Below are 16322 nucleotides of genomic sequence, written 5' to 3' on the forward strand. Positions count from 1 at the left end.
ATTCGTCTTAGGAGAACTTTGGTGAGAAGTGATTGTCGCTTGAACGTTGTCGTTCGGTACCCGTTAAATACAGAGGAGAGGTTAGAATACTAGACGTTGACTCGACAATTTTCTGGCGGGCACTAGGGATTTCGGCGGCGCCACGTTACGAGCAGGCAAGCAAAACGGCGAGTTGAACAGCTGATGCTTCATCGACACCGGCGAAATGTCAAAATCCAAGCAAATCGTAAGTTATCTGTCGCTAAACGACCGGTGCTTGCCAATTAATTCGTGTGCTATACGCGGCCGATGCCAAACTCGATTTCATTCAGAAAATTCCGGGTTCCCGACAGTGAATGCCGAAACTTTTGCATTTCACGCGGTGACATTGATGTAACCAAAAGTTCCCAGACACGAGTTCAAGTGGGTCTTGTTTCTTTGTTTTTTATTTAGAATTCTACCAGACCCAAAATTATATTTTCAATATACATAAAACAATTTCGGGAATACATAAATATTTTAGATATATCATTGCTTGCTATTTTCATGTAGTATTCCATGTGTCATTTAATCATACAAAGCAATTAAATTAAAAAAAATTAGCTTTCATTTATCCCACAAATTATTTATAATTGTTTATTTTTATATACACGTGCAAGATAACAATATATGTTGATTTATGCAAATTTGTTATTATTATAAATGCTACAGGATTAAATATTATAAGAATTTATTATTATGTAGTAATATAAAACATTTATTCATTTACAGACTCTGCGAGTGCAGTCTTCAGAGGGAACAAAACGTATAGATATAGATCCATCTAGTTCAATTACTAAATTGTTTCAAAATGTTCGTAACTGGCTTATTGTGTTTCTTCTTACCTGATAGTATAAGATTTTTACTAATTTCCTTTGATTGCAGATTTTCGTGGCATTCGAATTGAAAACTCCCACCTTTGTACTTTACACAGATCGAAATCATAAACATGAAATTATACCTTCTTTACATAGAAAAGTGTGTGAAATAGGACTTAACCATGGAGAAATGTTATACATGCTTCCCATTAATGGTAAACAGATATGGAACACTCCATCTACGAGTAGTGCATGTGATGATCCACTTCAAGGTTCTAATTCAGTCTTTTCATTTAATATATCTTTCTGTTCAACACACTCATCTAATGACTTCATGTTTCATCAGAAATAGGACCAATAAAGGTGGCTGCATCTAAAAATCGAAACACCAATGCTTTCAAATCTGTAACAAATATAGTTGAAGATGAAGTTGATGAACAACTATGGAAAATGGATGGTAAAATACAGAGAAAACGGGATGAAAAGCTGTAAGTAAACACAAATAGTAAACAATGTTATCTATTTATAATTTCAATTATCAATTACGTGATAGAAATCAATTCTGAAGTAATGGAATTCATTCTTTTCCTCCGTATTGTTAATATTTCTTCTAAACAAACAATTTTGTTTTCAACAGATGCAGACACGGTGGAAATGGATGTTGTATTAATTGTTCTCCCTTAGAACCTTTTGATGAGTCTTATCTCAAAGAGCAAAACATAAAACATCTGTCTTTCCATTCATATCTCAGAAAACTCACTGCCGGTGTTGACAGGTAAGTTCATCTTCGTATTTTGTGCTGTACTTTGAATGTAACTTTTAAATTGCTTGCAGAGGGAAGTTTATACAATTAGATGATATAAGCTGTCGTGTAAAGACTGGCTGCAAAGACCATCCTCCTTGGCCACGAGGTATTTGTAGTAAATGTCAGCCAAATTCGATCACGCTGAATCGTCAAACGTATCGGCACATCGATAACGTTATGTTTGAAAATCCAACATTGGTTGAACGCTTTCTCAATTACTGGCGCGATACTGGTCATCAACGTATTGGCTATCTGTACGGGAGATACGAACATCATACAGATGTACCATTAGGAATTAGGGCCGTTGTTGCGGCTATTTATGAGCCACCCCAAGTAAGTCCAACATGGTGAAATAGTTTAATATTAATCAGACATGATTAGTCTGCGTCACCATATTTATCACTGAATTTATCTTGATAGAGTAAAAACTACTTTTTTACCATTAAATACACAAATGAATTGATCGTTTTGCATTTCAGGAAAGTGCGGAAGACTCTATACGACTTCTACCAGATGAGAAAACGGCGCTAGTGGATAAGTTGGCTCAATTACTTAATTTAAAAAAGGTTGGGTGGATTTTTACGGACTTGATAGCTGACGATATCAAGAAAGGAACGGTAAATTTGCTCCCAGTGATTGAAATTTCTTCTCTCCCAACAGCGTTAGTTATTCCCTTGATTAATGTCGTTAGTTTAATTTATTCAGGTAAAACACGTTCGAAACGTAGAAAGTCATTTTTTGTCTGCTCAAGAGTGCATTATGGCTGGACACTTCCAAAATCAGTATCCGAATCCCTGTCGTTTCTCACCCAACAACTATTTTGGTTCAAAGTTCGTTACCGTTTGCGTAACTGGTAAGTCACTTAGATTAAGTTATATCTCGTTCAATGATGAGAAGAAAGCAATGTTTATGTAAATTGTGAATAATTTGTTGCTTATAGGAGACGATAAAAATCAAGTTCACATGGAAGGTTATCAAGTATCAAATCAATGCATGGCGTTAGTACGGGATGGTTGTTTGGTTCCTACAAAAGATGCGCCAGAATTGGGCTATGTAATTGAATCCACCGACAAACAGTATGTTCCGGATGTCTTCTACAAGGTGAGTACCATTGCTTATTTCGCTATATATTTAGTAAAATTTTTGCTTCGTTCAATCGAATACAACGTAATCAGAGACACTCGTCCTGTAATTGCACATTATGTTTGAATATAAATCACTTGAGACGAAAACAAAGCAATATGTTACCGACTTACTTAAGACACTAGAAGGAAGGTGGTGACCAAGGTATACATATTAACTGTACACATGAGTGAAAGAGAAACAATTTATAACCCAAAAAATCGATTGATTAAAAGTACATTTAAATTGGGCAACGAACTTCGTTTCGTACATGTATAATGAAATAATAAAACTGTTTAAGCGTGTGCACTACGAAAATGCAGTTCCGTAGGCTTCAAACAAAATGATCTCAATTTTCCATGTGTAATGATGATTAACGCCTTAACTTACGTGGGAAAGGGGATGAATGAGAGAGAGAGGAAAAATCAAAGGAAACGAAAGGTAGAAAGGAGGGTGTGAGAGGTTGAGAGTGCGAAATTATAATAATAAAAAAAAAGAAAGACGGAAAATTCAAAGGAAATGAAAACTTATCGAAAGTGGTAGCCGCTCAACCGTTTAATTCGAACGCGAGGGGCAAGGTAAACCGTCAGTTGTTTGAGTCGATATTACAAGTTATGCGTTGTTACCTCATCACGTTCATAAAAATATATGTAGTATATACGCGCGCGCGTGGTTATTGTGTGTATACAGGTGGGTTTTTCTAGCTTCGCTCGGTAAACAGGCATATCGTCTCTTTCATTTTTACAATCCTTTCGAAGATACAACCGCGTCTAGAATTCGAAAGTTTCAACATTCCCGACGACTAACATGGTCATTCAGCTTTCTGTGTTTTTCACATGACCTCGTTCAAAGAAAAAAAAGAAAACGAGAGAAATTCGTTCAAGTGCCCCGACCACAACCCCCCACCCTCAATTATTCGACTCGACATACGTATTACGCAATTATTACACTCTAAACGGCGATTGTTTACGTTTATCGGTGTAATGCGGCCCAGAACTCGCTCTCTCTCTCGCACGCTCTCTCGGGGGCCGCAGAACCCGCGATATTTACCAGCTAATTAACAAGTGTTAAAACTTTCAAGTTCAACATCGAATGAGGCTTTCTTCGAAAAAGGCATATCCGCGACGTCGAGGGCGTGCAATTATTTTTTTGTTTCTTTGCATTTTTTTGTTAACCTACGAATACGTGTGGAGAGTGCGTTTACGCTTTGCTTTCCGTTTACGTTACACAATATTCTGTTGTTTTCTGTTATTTCGTCTACGCGCTCGCCGGTTTTACAGAAAACACCATAAATTTAACACTCTCCTCTCGAGACGATTCGACCGTCTGCACACGTACCGAGAGCAACATCATACGACGATTATGATACATAACGATGGGATTTACGAGGATTCAGACGAGTAGTACATAACGCATTTTACATTACATCGTAGTGCTTCGATATACAGCATCGAGGAATGATTTTCGTTTAATATACATCCGCTTATAGTTTTTTCGCCTTCATTTTTATATTATCCGTAGTTCGTTTCCGGTTTAATTTCTTTTTTTTTCACCGATTAGACGACGAGAGGCTTACGATCTACAATAGTAGTAGTTAGGCCCTTGCATACATTTTCATGTTGAGATCTAATTTTAAATACAATTAAATTCGCGACGGCCTACGAGACCAGCAAAGAACGAAAAGGGAGGAGCGTATGCTCTCGCGAGTCGCTCGACGGGAACAATGTTTCTCTTCGTACTTTGTTTTGTTCCTCCGACTCGCCGCGTTTAGCTTCGTTTCGTGTCGTTTCGCGTAACTCGCTCGTTCCCTTTTAGCTCTCTCTTAAATGTGTGTCTGTATGTATGCGTGTGTTTGTGTATATTTGTTTCTTGCTTATCCGTTTGTTTTTAATTCCCCACCCCCTAGAACGGAACGATACGTGATCGTTGATCGGACGAAACACGGAATTGGCCCTTTATTTTCACGCACCTACGTACCGTTCGTTTAAACTTTTAAACGACCTGCGTATATATAAATTTATACATACATATACTTAAATATGTATGTATGTGGAATCACGATTTGTTGGACTTTTACGAAGTCGCGCGCGCTTTTTATTTTCTCGGTTATAAAACAAAAAAAAAGCTCCCGCCTCTGTGTTCGTGTTTTTTCCCGTTTTTACAAATGTATGAATACACGTGTGTAAGCACATACAAGTTCGTTCCGGAAATATCCGCAATACTACGCGTGTCGGTGTGTACGTGTTTATTGTGAATACGCGTGTTCGATTTCCTGTTTCATCTGTTTCTGGCGTGTGTTCGTTTCTTTCACTAGCTACAACCTAAAACACCATTTTATCAGCGTCAGCGGAGCAGCAGCGCCATAATATTTTCAATATTTTATCTTTTTTTTGTCGTTTTGTTTTGCTTGTCTCCGACAGGGAATTTTTGAAATTCCTGCGGGATCATTTTTACCCTTTATCAACTATACGTAGCAATACGCCGATAGCGAAAATAAATGTCGAACTTCTTCTAAAACAAATTGTTGTACAGCTAGAAGTCGTATCGATATCACGATCGATCTTGAGGTACGTATTTTTTTTGTTTCATCATCGATCATCGTCGTTATTGTAGATACAGAATCATTTTGATTCCCAATCAATAGCAAAATATGGATCTTTATTTCTTCTTTCTTCTCTTATGCGTCCACGTTTTAAAAATAGATTCAACATCTTTAGAATTACTATTGTTAATAGTTAATTAAATTGTGTGACTCATACCGGAGCATCTTCGCGATTCTTTTACCATTTAGAGGTTGTTTCGAGGCCGCGACGGCTTCCAGCGTTTTTAATTATCGTATCGTCGTTCCGGATATATCGCATATGTATAGAGGACTGTTTGTTATTCGCATACGCTGCGCCCCTTGGCCCCTAGGAACGCGAACGGGGTTCCCCAAGGTGACACTCCGTCGCGGCTCGTCGAGTTTTCAGTGATCTAAAACGGGGTAACGTGAAGTATACGGACGCCGGATGCGCCGTTCGGTGTATACTAACTTCGACAGCGTTGTCGTTACAATTTACCGCACTTCGTGATTACAATATTCTTCGTAGGTTTTCCGGTTTGATCGCCGAACGTTGATATCTTTTCGACCAGCTCCAATCCTTCCACGACATGGCCGAAGATCCCCGTAAATCCGCGCATCTCCTGCAGTATGATACGAAACTGCGATCCTACCATGCCGAGGTTGTCATGTCGCTTCTGCGTTCTACGCATTCCCACCGCTCCCCTGACTGCCGGGAACTTGGTGTCGTCCGGCATAAAGTAACCGTCCTCGAATATGCTTCTTCCACCGCGGCCGTTGTTCAATTCGAAGTCTCCGGTGATCACGGACTCACCCTCCCAGCACTGAAAGATCGCACAGCCCTTATAACCAACCCCCACCTCGCCCGTTGCTAGCACACTGAAATTCTTCGCCATTTTAGGCGCCGCGTCCGGTCTCACTTCTATCACGATCCGGCCGTGAGGCGATCCGTTCACTTCGATGTTAAAATAGTAGAGAGGATAGGGGTTTGAAGGGCCTCGGAGTGACGCCGCAATTCCACTGGACGGTGGTTGAGAGGATGAATGGACGGTAACCAGGCCTCCGCCACCAGTGCCGACTCCTTCCGGTATAAAGGTCGATTGTTGCGGGTGTAGCATCGTGTTCGGCGGTGCGGGCGGAACAGGTTTGACGGACGGTGAGCCAGGTGGGATTAGAAGTTGCTGTGGGGTAGCTGACGGTGGCGGGCCTTGGTGCACGTGAACGGATCCCGGCGGAGCTGGTTGTGGTTGCATCATGCTCGAATGGTACTCTATCGAACCGTTCTGCATATGCTGTTTGCTGACCACATGCCTCGAGTATAGCTGCGACATACAATAATTTGCCAGGAACAATATCGGATTCTGCGAAGCTGTCAGGTGATTCGGCAATCGCCCTCCGTTGCTAGCTCCTTGGGAGACTATCGGTTCCCCAGAGTGGATCCCGGCCAGCGCCTGCTTCAGCAGTGCGAAATCGAAAACCACCCCGGAATTGCCTATCAAGTCGTCCAGCTGGCACTGCAACATCATCTCTTGGTACTTGGACTGTAATCTTTGTTTCTCGATGATTAGCTGCGAGTGCAGGCTGTATACGTCACTGGGGCTCTCAATCATCTGCAAACTAGCTTTCGCTTTCCCAAGTGTTTCGCGCGCATCCGTGATCTCGGGAAAGTGGCTCCAGCCATTCTGCAGGTCCGTCTCGACGTGCGTCTTCAGCGTCACGCATGCCTCCAACACTTTTATTAAGAATTCCCGTTGTTGCATCGCCAGTCTTTGAATCTCGGTTGACAGCTTCCCCATAGCAACTAATTCCAATTGAACCTGCGGGAACAAAAACAACCGATCAGTGTTCGCGCACACTGGTCCTCTTAGGTGACGTTGCCTTTTGCCAGCTTCTTCTCTGATATTTACGTCGGATATGAGTTGTTCTTTGGCATCGATTTGCGATTTGATCTGATGACCCGGGTGCTCCTGTGGAGTCGCGCACGCCCTACAGAGCGCTGTACAGCATGTCGCGCACCATAGCGCCAAGGGCATTCCATGCGTGTGACAATTCTCACTCTGCAAAAAGCATTACCGTCATTGATTTAACCATCTTTTGCCAGAACGCGTCAACGGAAAATCACTGTAGATCTTGAGAAGAAACTATCGCAGACATATAACATATAATCCTATTACTATTAGAACCTGTCTCTATACGGCTTCACAGCCGCATGGCGTTCTTTACCATTTACGTATGAGCAACTGGCCGACGAACCCGAAATTTCGTCCCTAATGCAACCATTTTAGTGTTCGCTCGGTGTCTCCGGGCCGGTATGTACCTTTCTCTCCTTGTCGTTGGTCTTCCCGCACGTGTTATTCGTCGTTATCATTAAGTGCGATAGATTGTTGGCCAGGGCAAGGAGAGGAGAATGGGTCGGCAATGCGTCCGGCCCTTGGTCGCCTAACTCCGTCCTCTTCCAACAGTGCGCGCAGAACAACTCGCGTCCCTTTAATAAATTGTGCTCTATGCACCGCAGGCAGAAGTAGTGTTTGCAACTAAGGTACTTCGGGCATTGTTCGGCGTCGTTATACTTCTGCTTGCAGTAACTGCACAGCGTCAGTTCCTCTAAATCCGTTAGTACGCTCGGATCCAGCATCTGAAATGTAGCCAAGCCATGAAAACTGTTGAAAAAAAAGATTAGAAAGAAAAAAAAACTCTACTTATTCCGACACGTTCACACACACAAGTTTATTGTAAAAGTATTCTCTGAATTCAATAGAAAGTACGGACGTTTCGAGGAATTTCCGTATCGTATTATTTAGAAAAATAGTGTAAAGGTCATGCTCGATATATTTCCAAGAGAAACTACAAGTGGCGTGACGTACGAACGGTTTTTGTTTTTGCTTTTTCTTCCGTTCGCTGTAATTCTATCGAACACAAAAATCCCAATCATAAATTAATAGAACTCGCGTTTGCGTTTCATTGCGAACGACGAGAGCTGCGTTTTAATGTACACCACGTGTGTTTATTCAATTAACGATACATACGTATTTTACTTCACAAGGATTCGAGATGTCACTTATTCCGATCGACGCAATACGGTTGATCGTAAAACGGAAATGATTCTTTCGAACGAGTCTATCGACAGCGAAAATAGAACGCGAACAATTGTCTCCAGCTAAATGACGACGCGAGACCCGGAAAACAAAGAATGACCGAAATCCTCTATGATTTCGTTTATGTTCGTGGTCCGTTTACTTCGCTTTTTTTCTGTTCGGTGCTAAGGCTGCGTCTATTGTATACAACACACGGTTCAGGTTATATCACGGCACCGTTTCTTTCCACTGCACGAAACCCGTTCGCAGAGGTTAGCTTCGTTTATCCGCTACATATCGGCAAAACCACGGCAGCGTCGGATATAATTATGCAACAATTTGGCTAGTCCCGAAGAAACATGAAAAAATGACATTTCATACAGGACCGCGCATGCGTACAATATCCCGCCAAAACCTAACAGGGTCGAATGGTCGAAGTTTTGGAATTTACCATTTTCTCGGTGAAAAGGCACTCGACGGTAAAGACTGGCGAAAGAAGGTGGACGCACTAACTGCACACATTTCCTTGCAAAACTATCTCGGACACAGCAATAATGTACGAGTGCTTTATCGGTATGGATTCTCACTAGTTATCGGCGTGTTCCCTACGTGATATTACACTGTCGACACAGGCCGTGACAAGTCCGCGTTCAATTGAAAAACGACTAGCGAACTATGGAACACATTAGGGAAATTTTGCGAGAATATCGTGGTTGTTTCTTACTTCTACCATCGTCCCAGACTTAGCCCCGTACACATTTGCTTTTTCTTTCTCTACCGTTCTCTCGCTCCCGTCTGTCAGTCTTTACTCTTCGTTCGTTCTCTCTCTCCCTCTCCCTGTTCAGCGTTTCACTTCATACACGACATATATATGTATACATATATACATGACACTCACACTGCTTTTCTTTTCGTCTCACATGCACGCGCGCACTCATACACGCGATCATGCTCACATACACACGCGGATATACGTATAATTTTCCTTATCACGCACACGAGAACGCATACGCGAACGTGGGCTCACTTAGAAAGACGCATACATACATTTTCTCGTTCTTTTCCTGACTATCTCACTCTTTCATGCTCTTTCTCTCCCCTCCCTCTCTCTTTCGCTCTTTTCCCCTGGCTTTCGATTCGATTGTAGAACCGTAAATACTTTCGTACCGTGTATACGATTTGTGATAGTCTCCTTGCCGCGCGATGGAGGCTGATCGTTGGCACTCGTCACTCCCAACGTGTACTGTGACGAAGGATTATTCCGTAACGTTTACTCGTATCTACGATTCGCGTTTCATTTACATCGGGGATTGACGTAGTGTTGTGCGGTTCCGTACGCAGGAATCGAGCACCTCCGACGTTCTCGTCGCCGCTGTCGCCGCGATGCTTTTACCAAGCCCTTTTGTACTTTTCACGTTACGTGTTTACGGTTATTAAACGTCGTGAGTTATTATGAATAACATAACGACGACGCGCCGGTAACGCGGCGTTACTTCAGTCTTAGCTCGTGCGAACGTTTTGCCACATCATAATGTTTGGTTCACTAAACTAACCACTAGCATGGCGGCGACGACCGACCGACCGACCGACCGACACACACCACAGCGCGCGCTAGTCGCTTACGCTGTTGCTCTCCTCTCCTCGTCCCGTATGCTGGCCCCCACCAGGCCAACCGAGTCTCTCTTCCTCTCCTCCTCTCTCCATTGCTCTCGTTCCCCTACCATCGAGATTAGTACTGTCGACGATTGTTGGGGCTTCTCATGCGTTGGCTTACCCTTGGAGCCACCCTTTCATTGGTCCAGGCAAAAATACGACAGAAAATTTCCATACCCGTAGTATCTTTCTGGTGAAAATTGCGCGCGAAATTACAAGACAGAGTAAAATGCGTGCGTTTTAATTGATCCAGATATTACACAGAAAGTAAGAAATGAAGCAAATTTTGAGCTATTAAATTGTTGATAAATTTGTAGTAAATCTAGTAATCTGTATTGAATTTTTAATGAAATTTTAAATATAATTTCTAATTTACAGTAAATTTTTAATATATCTGAAATTCTCTGATCTTCGACATTTTCGGTTCTACTCATGTATTCCACTAACAATTGCGAACACCGACATTACGGACTTGCCTTTATGATCCTTTTCATGAACATGGTTAAATCCGCTATGAGTCGCCAATCATATTGCTGGAACGTCACCTGCCAGGGCCGTACATATTCAGCTGTTAGAGCGCGGATTTTAATATGTTTTAAATATATACACTAGGATGACTCTTATTTTGGACTCTTGAATATTTTTCGCGACATCATCCAGAATAATCCCAGTTAATAAGAAAATATTTCCGCTATTTTGAGAAAAATGAGTTTAATTTATTCTGAATGATGTTGCAAAAAGATTTTTGAACTAAATTTTCATCAAGAGTAAATTAGAGTAACCCTAGAAATCAGAATGTTCAGATATATCTGGACTCCCAATTTTGTTATAAGATTATTGTACGATCTTCACCTTTTGTTACCAGGAAAAAGACTCATATGGAAATGAAGTCTCAAGACTAGGAAGACCACTGCCCGTAGAGTATTTATTGGTAGATATACCTGCATCAACACCACTCACTCCACAATACACTTTCCATGTTAACGACAACATCACTCCATTCCCTATTGAAAATAGGTATGTGTCTAGTAAAAATTAGTTGATTGCTCTCTCTGGTACAAATCTTGTTAATGTGAACTTTCAATCATAGGTTCGTCGATGGACAAGTTCAAAATTTCCATTTACTTGAATCATATATGCAACAATTTACTCATGATCAATTTCTAGAAGCAACTTCAGACTTTCACTTGCTACTTTTCCTTGCAACCACGGACGTATTTCTAATAAAGGTGTTACATTGTTTATATGTATGTTTCTTAGGTAAGCTTGTAGGTGATATAAATCGTATACTTTGATTTTAGGATCATATGATGCCACTGTTAGAAGCAATTCGTGATAAGGACAGGGAGAAAGCAATTGAATGGGCATGTTCAGACCATTGGGCAACAGTGAAAGAACTTTTCTCGACTGCGATGCCGACAATGAATCCAACTCAAACATCGTCTAATAGTAGCTCAAGAATGTCCTCTTCATCGTCTGTGGGTACAAGTGGAATTAGAGATGGTATAGATCCACCTGCAAATCTAGATCCAGAGGAAATACTTTGGACTTGTTCTTTCTGCACTTATCTCAATGATGTAAAACGTGTAATATGCGAAATGTGTGGTTTGCCAAAGTATACGTAACAAATTGTCAATACAATATTGCTTCTGTATGCATTTAAGGGTGTTATCCATAAGTTGCTACTTTAATTCTACAGGATTTGACACATAATCTGTCCTTGTGGATGTAACAATTGTTTTCTATGTATCTTTGGCCTTATTTATGAGTGAATAAAAGAACAAAAAAATATTTTTCACTGAAGTGTATTCTCCAATTTTCCGCTGTATTACAATCCTCTGATATGCAATCATTTACGAGTTATATAGAAATGCAAAATATAACAGTTGCTCATCCCCAAAATAAATTATAAGAATATTGTAAATTATAACACTTACAATGTCAATCTACTAGAATAAGGTATTCAGTATAAGATACTTGTAGCAATCGAAGAATCATAGTTTTTAAGTTATTATAAACCTTACATTCTGAGAATAATAAATAAAATATAAAAAATGAAATTTGTTTGATTTGACAAATAATGATGACACTATAATATTATACGATTAAAGAAAATCTGCAGAAATTTCAATTACAATGAACTATATTTATTACCAAATTTAAAATAAACTTTTATTGCCATATTATAGACAAATTAATTTGGAAGTACAATATTTTTAATTTATCCAATAATATTTATTTCAACACATGTTCCCCGGGCTTACAAGAATATTATAGACAAATTAATTTGGAAGTACAATATTTTTAATTTATCCAATGATACATCATAATTTCATTCATGTTTACCTTATCTTAGCAATATAAAATCTTTACAACTAATTCTGGACACGACTGAGTCACTTAAATTAGAAACATCTAGTTCATCTTTATCAATTTTGTATGTTTTTTTAATTAAACTGTGATCTGAATATTCTGACAATCTTGAAATTGGTGTTACCTCTCCTTTCACAGTATCCATAATTGTTTTTGACATTGTTACTCCTTCATCTTTTTTATGTATCAGGGCTATCAATATATTTTTATCACGGTCATGAATACCAAATTCTAATAAAGAACGTGATATGTTCTTCGAGATTGATAAATTGAATAAAAGTTCTGTGTATAAGTTTTTTGTGGTGAGTTGCTTCATCTTTTCATTAACCACAGCTTTGTTTGCAGCCACCGCTATTTGAAATGGATCTGCTATAAGTGCTGCTTTTATAACAGAACAACAAAGCTCACCGTTCATAACTTTAGAACGTATTTCATTGGAGTTTTGCACATTTGTAAATAAATGTATCGTGCAATACATTTCTGTTTCCAGATCTAACGCTACTGTATAAAAATCCATCCTTTATTGCTCGATTTATAGCAAACAAGTGTTTACTTGGTTATAAATATTATTTACAATGTACTTCTCTAAACTTATATCAAAAATGTAAATTATTCATGTTAATATTTGTATGTAACATAACTATTTAATCGTAAACATACATAAATATATATATATATATATATATATTCGAAGACAGAATCTGAACACCTCTAACAAGTTTCGAGGTTAGTAAATTAATCATAAATTATAAGTTATACTTTATAACGCCAGGAAGCGCTGGTGACATTTTTTGATTTTTTGTAAGTCATAGGGTAAACACATATCTATAAACGAAACTATAGCAAGCAAACTGATTATGTTTCTGCGCAGGCGTACACATGTTCGAATATCATGAAGTGGTTATAGAATTAATATTTAAATCTGCATCGCATTTATATTTTAATAGTAAGTCGACTATACATTTAGAATTGTAATACTTTAATCTGACACCTAGAACATGAGTAAAAAAATAAATATCCATAATTTACATTAGTAAATTTTATATTTTGATATTGAGTTCATTCAATTTTGCAGTATGAACATTCCAATCGGAATTTCGCCTTTGGTATAGCACTCAATTATTTTGATTTTCGTTTACGAAAAAATATGGCTTTCAAAATTCATTAACTTTCAATAATTTTGAAATTCAATAACTGTCACCAATTGTGCTCAAAATGTCGAATTAACAATTAATCTTCTGACATCAGAAACACATTCAATAATTTAAAATCTAAATATTTCTCTACATAATTATGTCCGATGGTCCATGTCAATCTGTGTTAAATAAAATTTTCAATCAATGTAAATAAAATCCTATTTTTCCAGTAAAACTGACATAATCATTATCTGAAAATTTATTCATAATTTATTATTTTTTAGTCGTTGAATCCTATTGGAATACTTGGAATGTTAGTCAAAGTAAGCCATCAGCATGTCCTTCAAAACGGAAAAAAATGGAAGAGGAAGAAGCAGCAAGGGTAGCTGAAAGAAGTGGAGAAGGAATAGGTGAAGGAACAGGTGAAGGAACAGGTGAAGGAGGAGCTCAAGGAGAAGGAAAAGGCTCTGCAGAGGGCTATGCAGATGGCTCTGCAGAAGGCTCTGCAGAAGCAGAATCTGGAATCGGTGGATACCGAGATCCCTCAGGGAAGAGATCAACATACGCTGTTCCCAGTCAGATTTGTCCTGACTCCAACAAATCATGTTGCTTTATTAAAATGCAGGTGAATAACCTTATATCAACATAACACATTTCTCTTTGTTATTTTAATCTTTGCATATTGAATGTATTTGACGATTTCGTGACAGTAATGACTAGAACTATACAAATCCTAACTTTGGAACAAAGTGAAACCAAGTTGAGTTATGCTATGGCAAAAGTAGGAGTTAAAAGTAAGGAACGTGGGCGGAACGAATAGTTTATGAGACGCTTACAACGCAGTTATACGCTATATATAACTGTTGTACTTTTCCGTAAATGTATGAATACTTCGACTGGAAAATATTCGTAGGATCCTTGTGCACCCTGCTGCTGTGAAACGGAACCAAAGCTTCCACCTTGTCCACCCAAATATGGTCCTCAAGAACCACGTCAGCCGACATGCGACTGTGATCTTTGTCAGAAAGATCCCAATAACAATAAATGTTGCGACAAGAACAGAGCGTTCCGCGGTATAAGCCTTGATGCAAGATATTTTGAAAAAGCATGAGCGTAACAATGTTAGGAACTGAAGACTGTAATACAATAAATACCGTAGAAGAAACGTAATCACTGCAAAGAGTTTTGTTGAAATAGAACGATTTTCAAGGTTCTGCGTATATTTATACTGATTCACATAGTTGGAACATGCGATCACTTATCCAGAATTTCTCAAATAATCTTATCGACGCATGGTTTCCTGAACCGACACACGCAGTAAGGTGTAGTTGATGACCAATCAGTTTCTAATCGGCCGAGCTCGTGGCACCATTCGAGTCTAAAAGCTCCTAGGACAATTTTCAAAAGGTATTTACTGATTCTTAATGCAATTTTTCAATCAATGTTGCTTTTACAAGTTTGCGCAATTTCTAAATTAAATAAGGTATCATATTATTTGATTTTAAATACTTGTGTAAAAAGTAATCAATTTAGCTGATTTAATAAGCCACTGCTATATCAAGTTATAAGAAAATACAAATTTCTATAGTATTTACAATAAGAAACAGGTGAGTTTTTAAGATTACATTTCAATAACTGGTCTTTATTTTACCCAGTACTGTTTGTAGTGACAATTACAGAATAATAATACAAATAAAAGTAGAGCATGAAATATTATTGATTATATATTCCATTCGCAATTATGATGCATATTCGCAAAAGTTAAAGATATCATAATCGTTCTAAGTTTGTTTACTTTCCGCGTGGGGAGTTTTTAACTTTAACCTAACTTCAAGCCATAACGGTAATCTAATCGATTTGTCGAAATTTTCGACTCATCGACTAACGGGCCGATTCATTCCTGATATCACTGCCTGAAACACTGACACTTCACTGTATTCACTGACACGTAGCATTCACTAGACCCGGTGCATAAGTGGATCCCAATCACACTACACCAGGCGTCAGGTGGTGTAGATGTATTATCGATATAGAGATCGCGCACGGGAAAATCACAATTTAAATAACGCTTGCTGTTAGGTAAGTGCATAATATATTCTACATACTTTTCTATGCTCTTTATGACCAGAACTGTCAATTGAATGTGACTCATTGTATACCAATTAGTATGCATACCGGTGTCACTTATTATAAAATCGTCTCACTGAAAATTCGTAAAAATACGAATTGTCGGATTGTGTTAAATGTTTTTTTCAAATATTTCTTTCGTGTATTCGATAAAGTAATTTTTAAATTTACATACATTAATATGTCTAAAATGGACTTTGCTTGACTAATACGCAATAGGGAAATATTAATCTGTGTGTACTGAAGTATGTGATATAACAAGATACATATTTTTATCTCTTTGTAAGAACCATTTATCAATAATATATTATTTTCAACATAGGATTGAAATTCCAAGTTTGATCTAACTGCGTTACGTGTATATATATACTCTAGTTTTAGTTCATCTTTTTCATTCTAATACACTGCGCTTTCCTAACAAACGCAGGAATATTATTATGATAATGCAACTCACAACGGTAAATACAGAGCCTTAATCAAGAACTTCAATCGAGGTGCAGATGTGTCAATATTTCGCTGATGATAAATTTGTCTACACCGTTAGCTTTATAATCTGTTTGCAACTTGCCTAAACGGTTTTCAAGTGCACGGTGTGTTATCCTGTAAAATAAGAGATAAACAGAAAATTATTGCCAA

At 38.6% G+C, this 16322-nt stretch overlaps 5 protein-coding genes across 10 annotated transcripts in view; 3 read left to right on the forward strand and 2 right to left on the reverse strand.

Moving 5' to 3' along the window:
- The first annotated feature begins 84 nt into the window (after positions 1-84).
- On the forward strand, positions 85-11841 carry Npl4 (nuclear protein localization 4). Of its 2 annotated transcripts, XM_078188231.1 has the most exons (12): positions 85-226; positions 751-831; positions 904-1108; positions 1183-1324; positions 1474-1611; positions 1671-1974; positions 2121-2258; positions 2347-2494; positions 2582-2742; positions 10916-11067; positions 11141-11279; positions 11352-11841. In XM_078188231.1, exons 1-12 carry the CDS (start codon positions 206-208, stop codon positions 11673-11675), a joined length of 1953 nt encoding a protein of 650 aa, XP_078044357.1. In that variant the 5' UTR covers positions 85-205; the 3' UTR covers positions 11676-11841. The 2 variants fall into 2 exon arrangements, with proteins under 2 accessions (XP_078044357.1, XP_078044358.1); XM_078188232.1 differs by lacking the exons at positions 10916-11067; positions 11141-11279.
- Positions 2955-10036, reverse strand: LOC144473886 (uncharacterized). 4 transcript variants are annotated; one of them, XM_078188235.1, is made up of 4 exons: positions 9565-10036; positions 7641-7958; positions 7231-7380; positions 2955-7140 (listed from the first exon to the last, which is right to left on the reverse strand). In XM_078188235.1, the coding sequence occupies exons 2-4, from the start codon at positions 7956-7958 to the stop codon at positions 5812-5814; spliced, it is 1797 nt and encodes a 598-aa protein (XP_078044361.1). In that variant the 5' UTR covers positions 9565-10036; the 3' UTR covers positions 2955-5811. The 4 variants fall into 4 exon arrangements, with proteins under 4 accessions (XP_078044361.1, XP_078044359.1, XP_078044360.1 ...); XM_078188233.1 differs by lacking the exon at positions 9565-10036 and adding an exon at positions 9122-9526; XM_078188234.1 differs by lacking the exon at positions 9565-10036 and adding an exon at positions 8849-9096.
- Positions 11842-11955: 114 nt separating the features above from the next.
- On the reverse strand, positions 11956-13747 carry LOC144473889 (EKC/KEOPS complex subunit TPRKB). Its single transcript, XM_078188260.1, has one exon. The coding sequence runs from the start codon at positions 12938-12940 to the stop codon at positions 12398-12400; it is 543 nt and encodes a 180-aa protein (XP_078044386.1). The 5' UTR covers positions 12941-13747; the 3' UTR covers positions 11956-12397.
- A 2-nt stretch (positions 13748-13749) lies between these two features.
- Positions 13750-14690, forward strand: LOC144473890 (uncharacterized). Its single transcript, XM_078188261.1, has 2 exons — positions 13750-14184; positions 14473-14690. Exons 1-2 carry the CDS (start codon positions 13918-13920, stop codon positions 14668-14670), a joined length of 465 nt encoding a protein of 154 aa, XP_078044387.1. The 5' UTR covers positions 13750-13917; the 3' UTR covers positions 14671-14690.
- Positions 14691-14912: 222 nt separating this feature from the next.
- LOC144473888 (antichymotrypsin-2) overlaps positions 14913-16322 on the forward strand; it is a 17369-nt gene continuing 15959 nt past the window's right edge. Inside the window, exon 1 of one of the 2 annotated variants that reach the window (XM_078188259.1) lies at positions 14913-14966. The gene's annotated coding sequence lies outside the window, so the exon portion shown is untranslated. Of the gene's footprint in view, positions 14967-15507; positions 15639-16322 lie in introns of those variants that run through there. The other variant, XM_078188257.1, reaches the window with a different exon arrangement.

This window comes from Augochlora pura, chromosome 7 (assembly GCF_028453695.1).
Source record: "Augochlora pura isolate Apur16 chromosome 7, APUR_v2.2.1, whole genome shotgun sequence".
NCBI lineage: Eukaryota > Metazoa > Arthropoda > Insecta > Hymenoptera > Halictidae > Augochlora > Augochlora pura.

Coding starts and splice junctions, on each gene's coding strand:
- Npl4 (XM_078188231.1), top strand. CDS start 206: ATGTCAAAATCCAAGCAAATC. Junction 832..903: donor TTACTAAATTGTTTCAAAAT/GTTCGTAACTGG, acceptor CTTTGATTGCAG/ATTTTCGTGGCATTCGAATT. Junction 1,612..1,670: donor CTCACTGCCGGTGTTGACAG/GTAAGTTCATCT, acceptor AATTGCTTGCAG/AGGGAAGTTTATACAATTAG.
- LOC144473886 (XM_078188233.1), bottom strand. Junction 7,381..7,640: donor CCAACGACAAGGAGAGAAAG/GTACATACCGGC, acceptor TGCTTTTTGCAG/AGTGAGAATTGTCACACGCA. Junction 7,141..7,230: donor AAGAACAACTCATATCCGAC/GTAAATATCAGA, acceptor TTGTTCCCGCAG/GTTCAATTGGAATTAGTTGC.
- LOC144473889 (XM_078188260.1), bottom strand. CDS start 12,940: ATGGATTTTTATACAGTAGCGTTAGATCTGGAAACAGAAATGTATTGC.
- LOC144473890 (XM_078188261.1), top strand. CDS start 13,918: ATGGAAGAGGAAGAAGCAGCAAGGGTAGCTGAAAGAAGTGGAGAAGGA. Junction 14,185..14,472: donor GTTGCTTTATTAAAATGCAG/GTGAATAACCTT, acceptor AAATATTCGTAG/GATCCTTGTGCACCCTGCTG.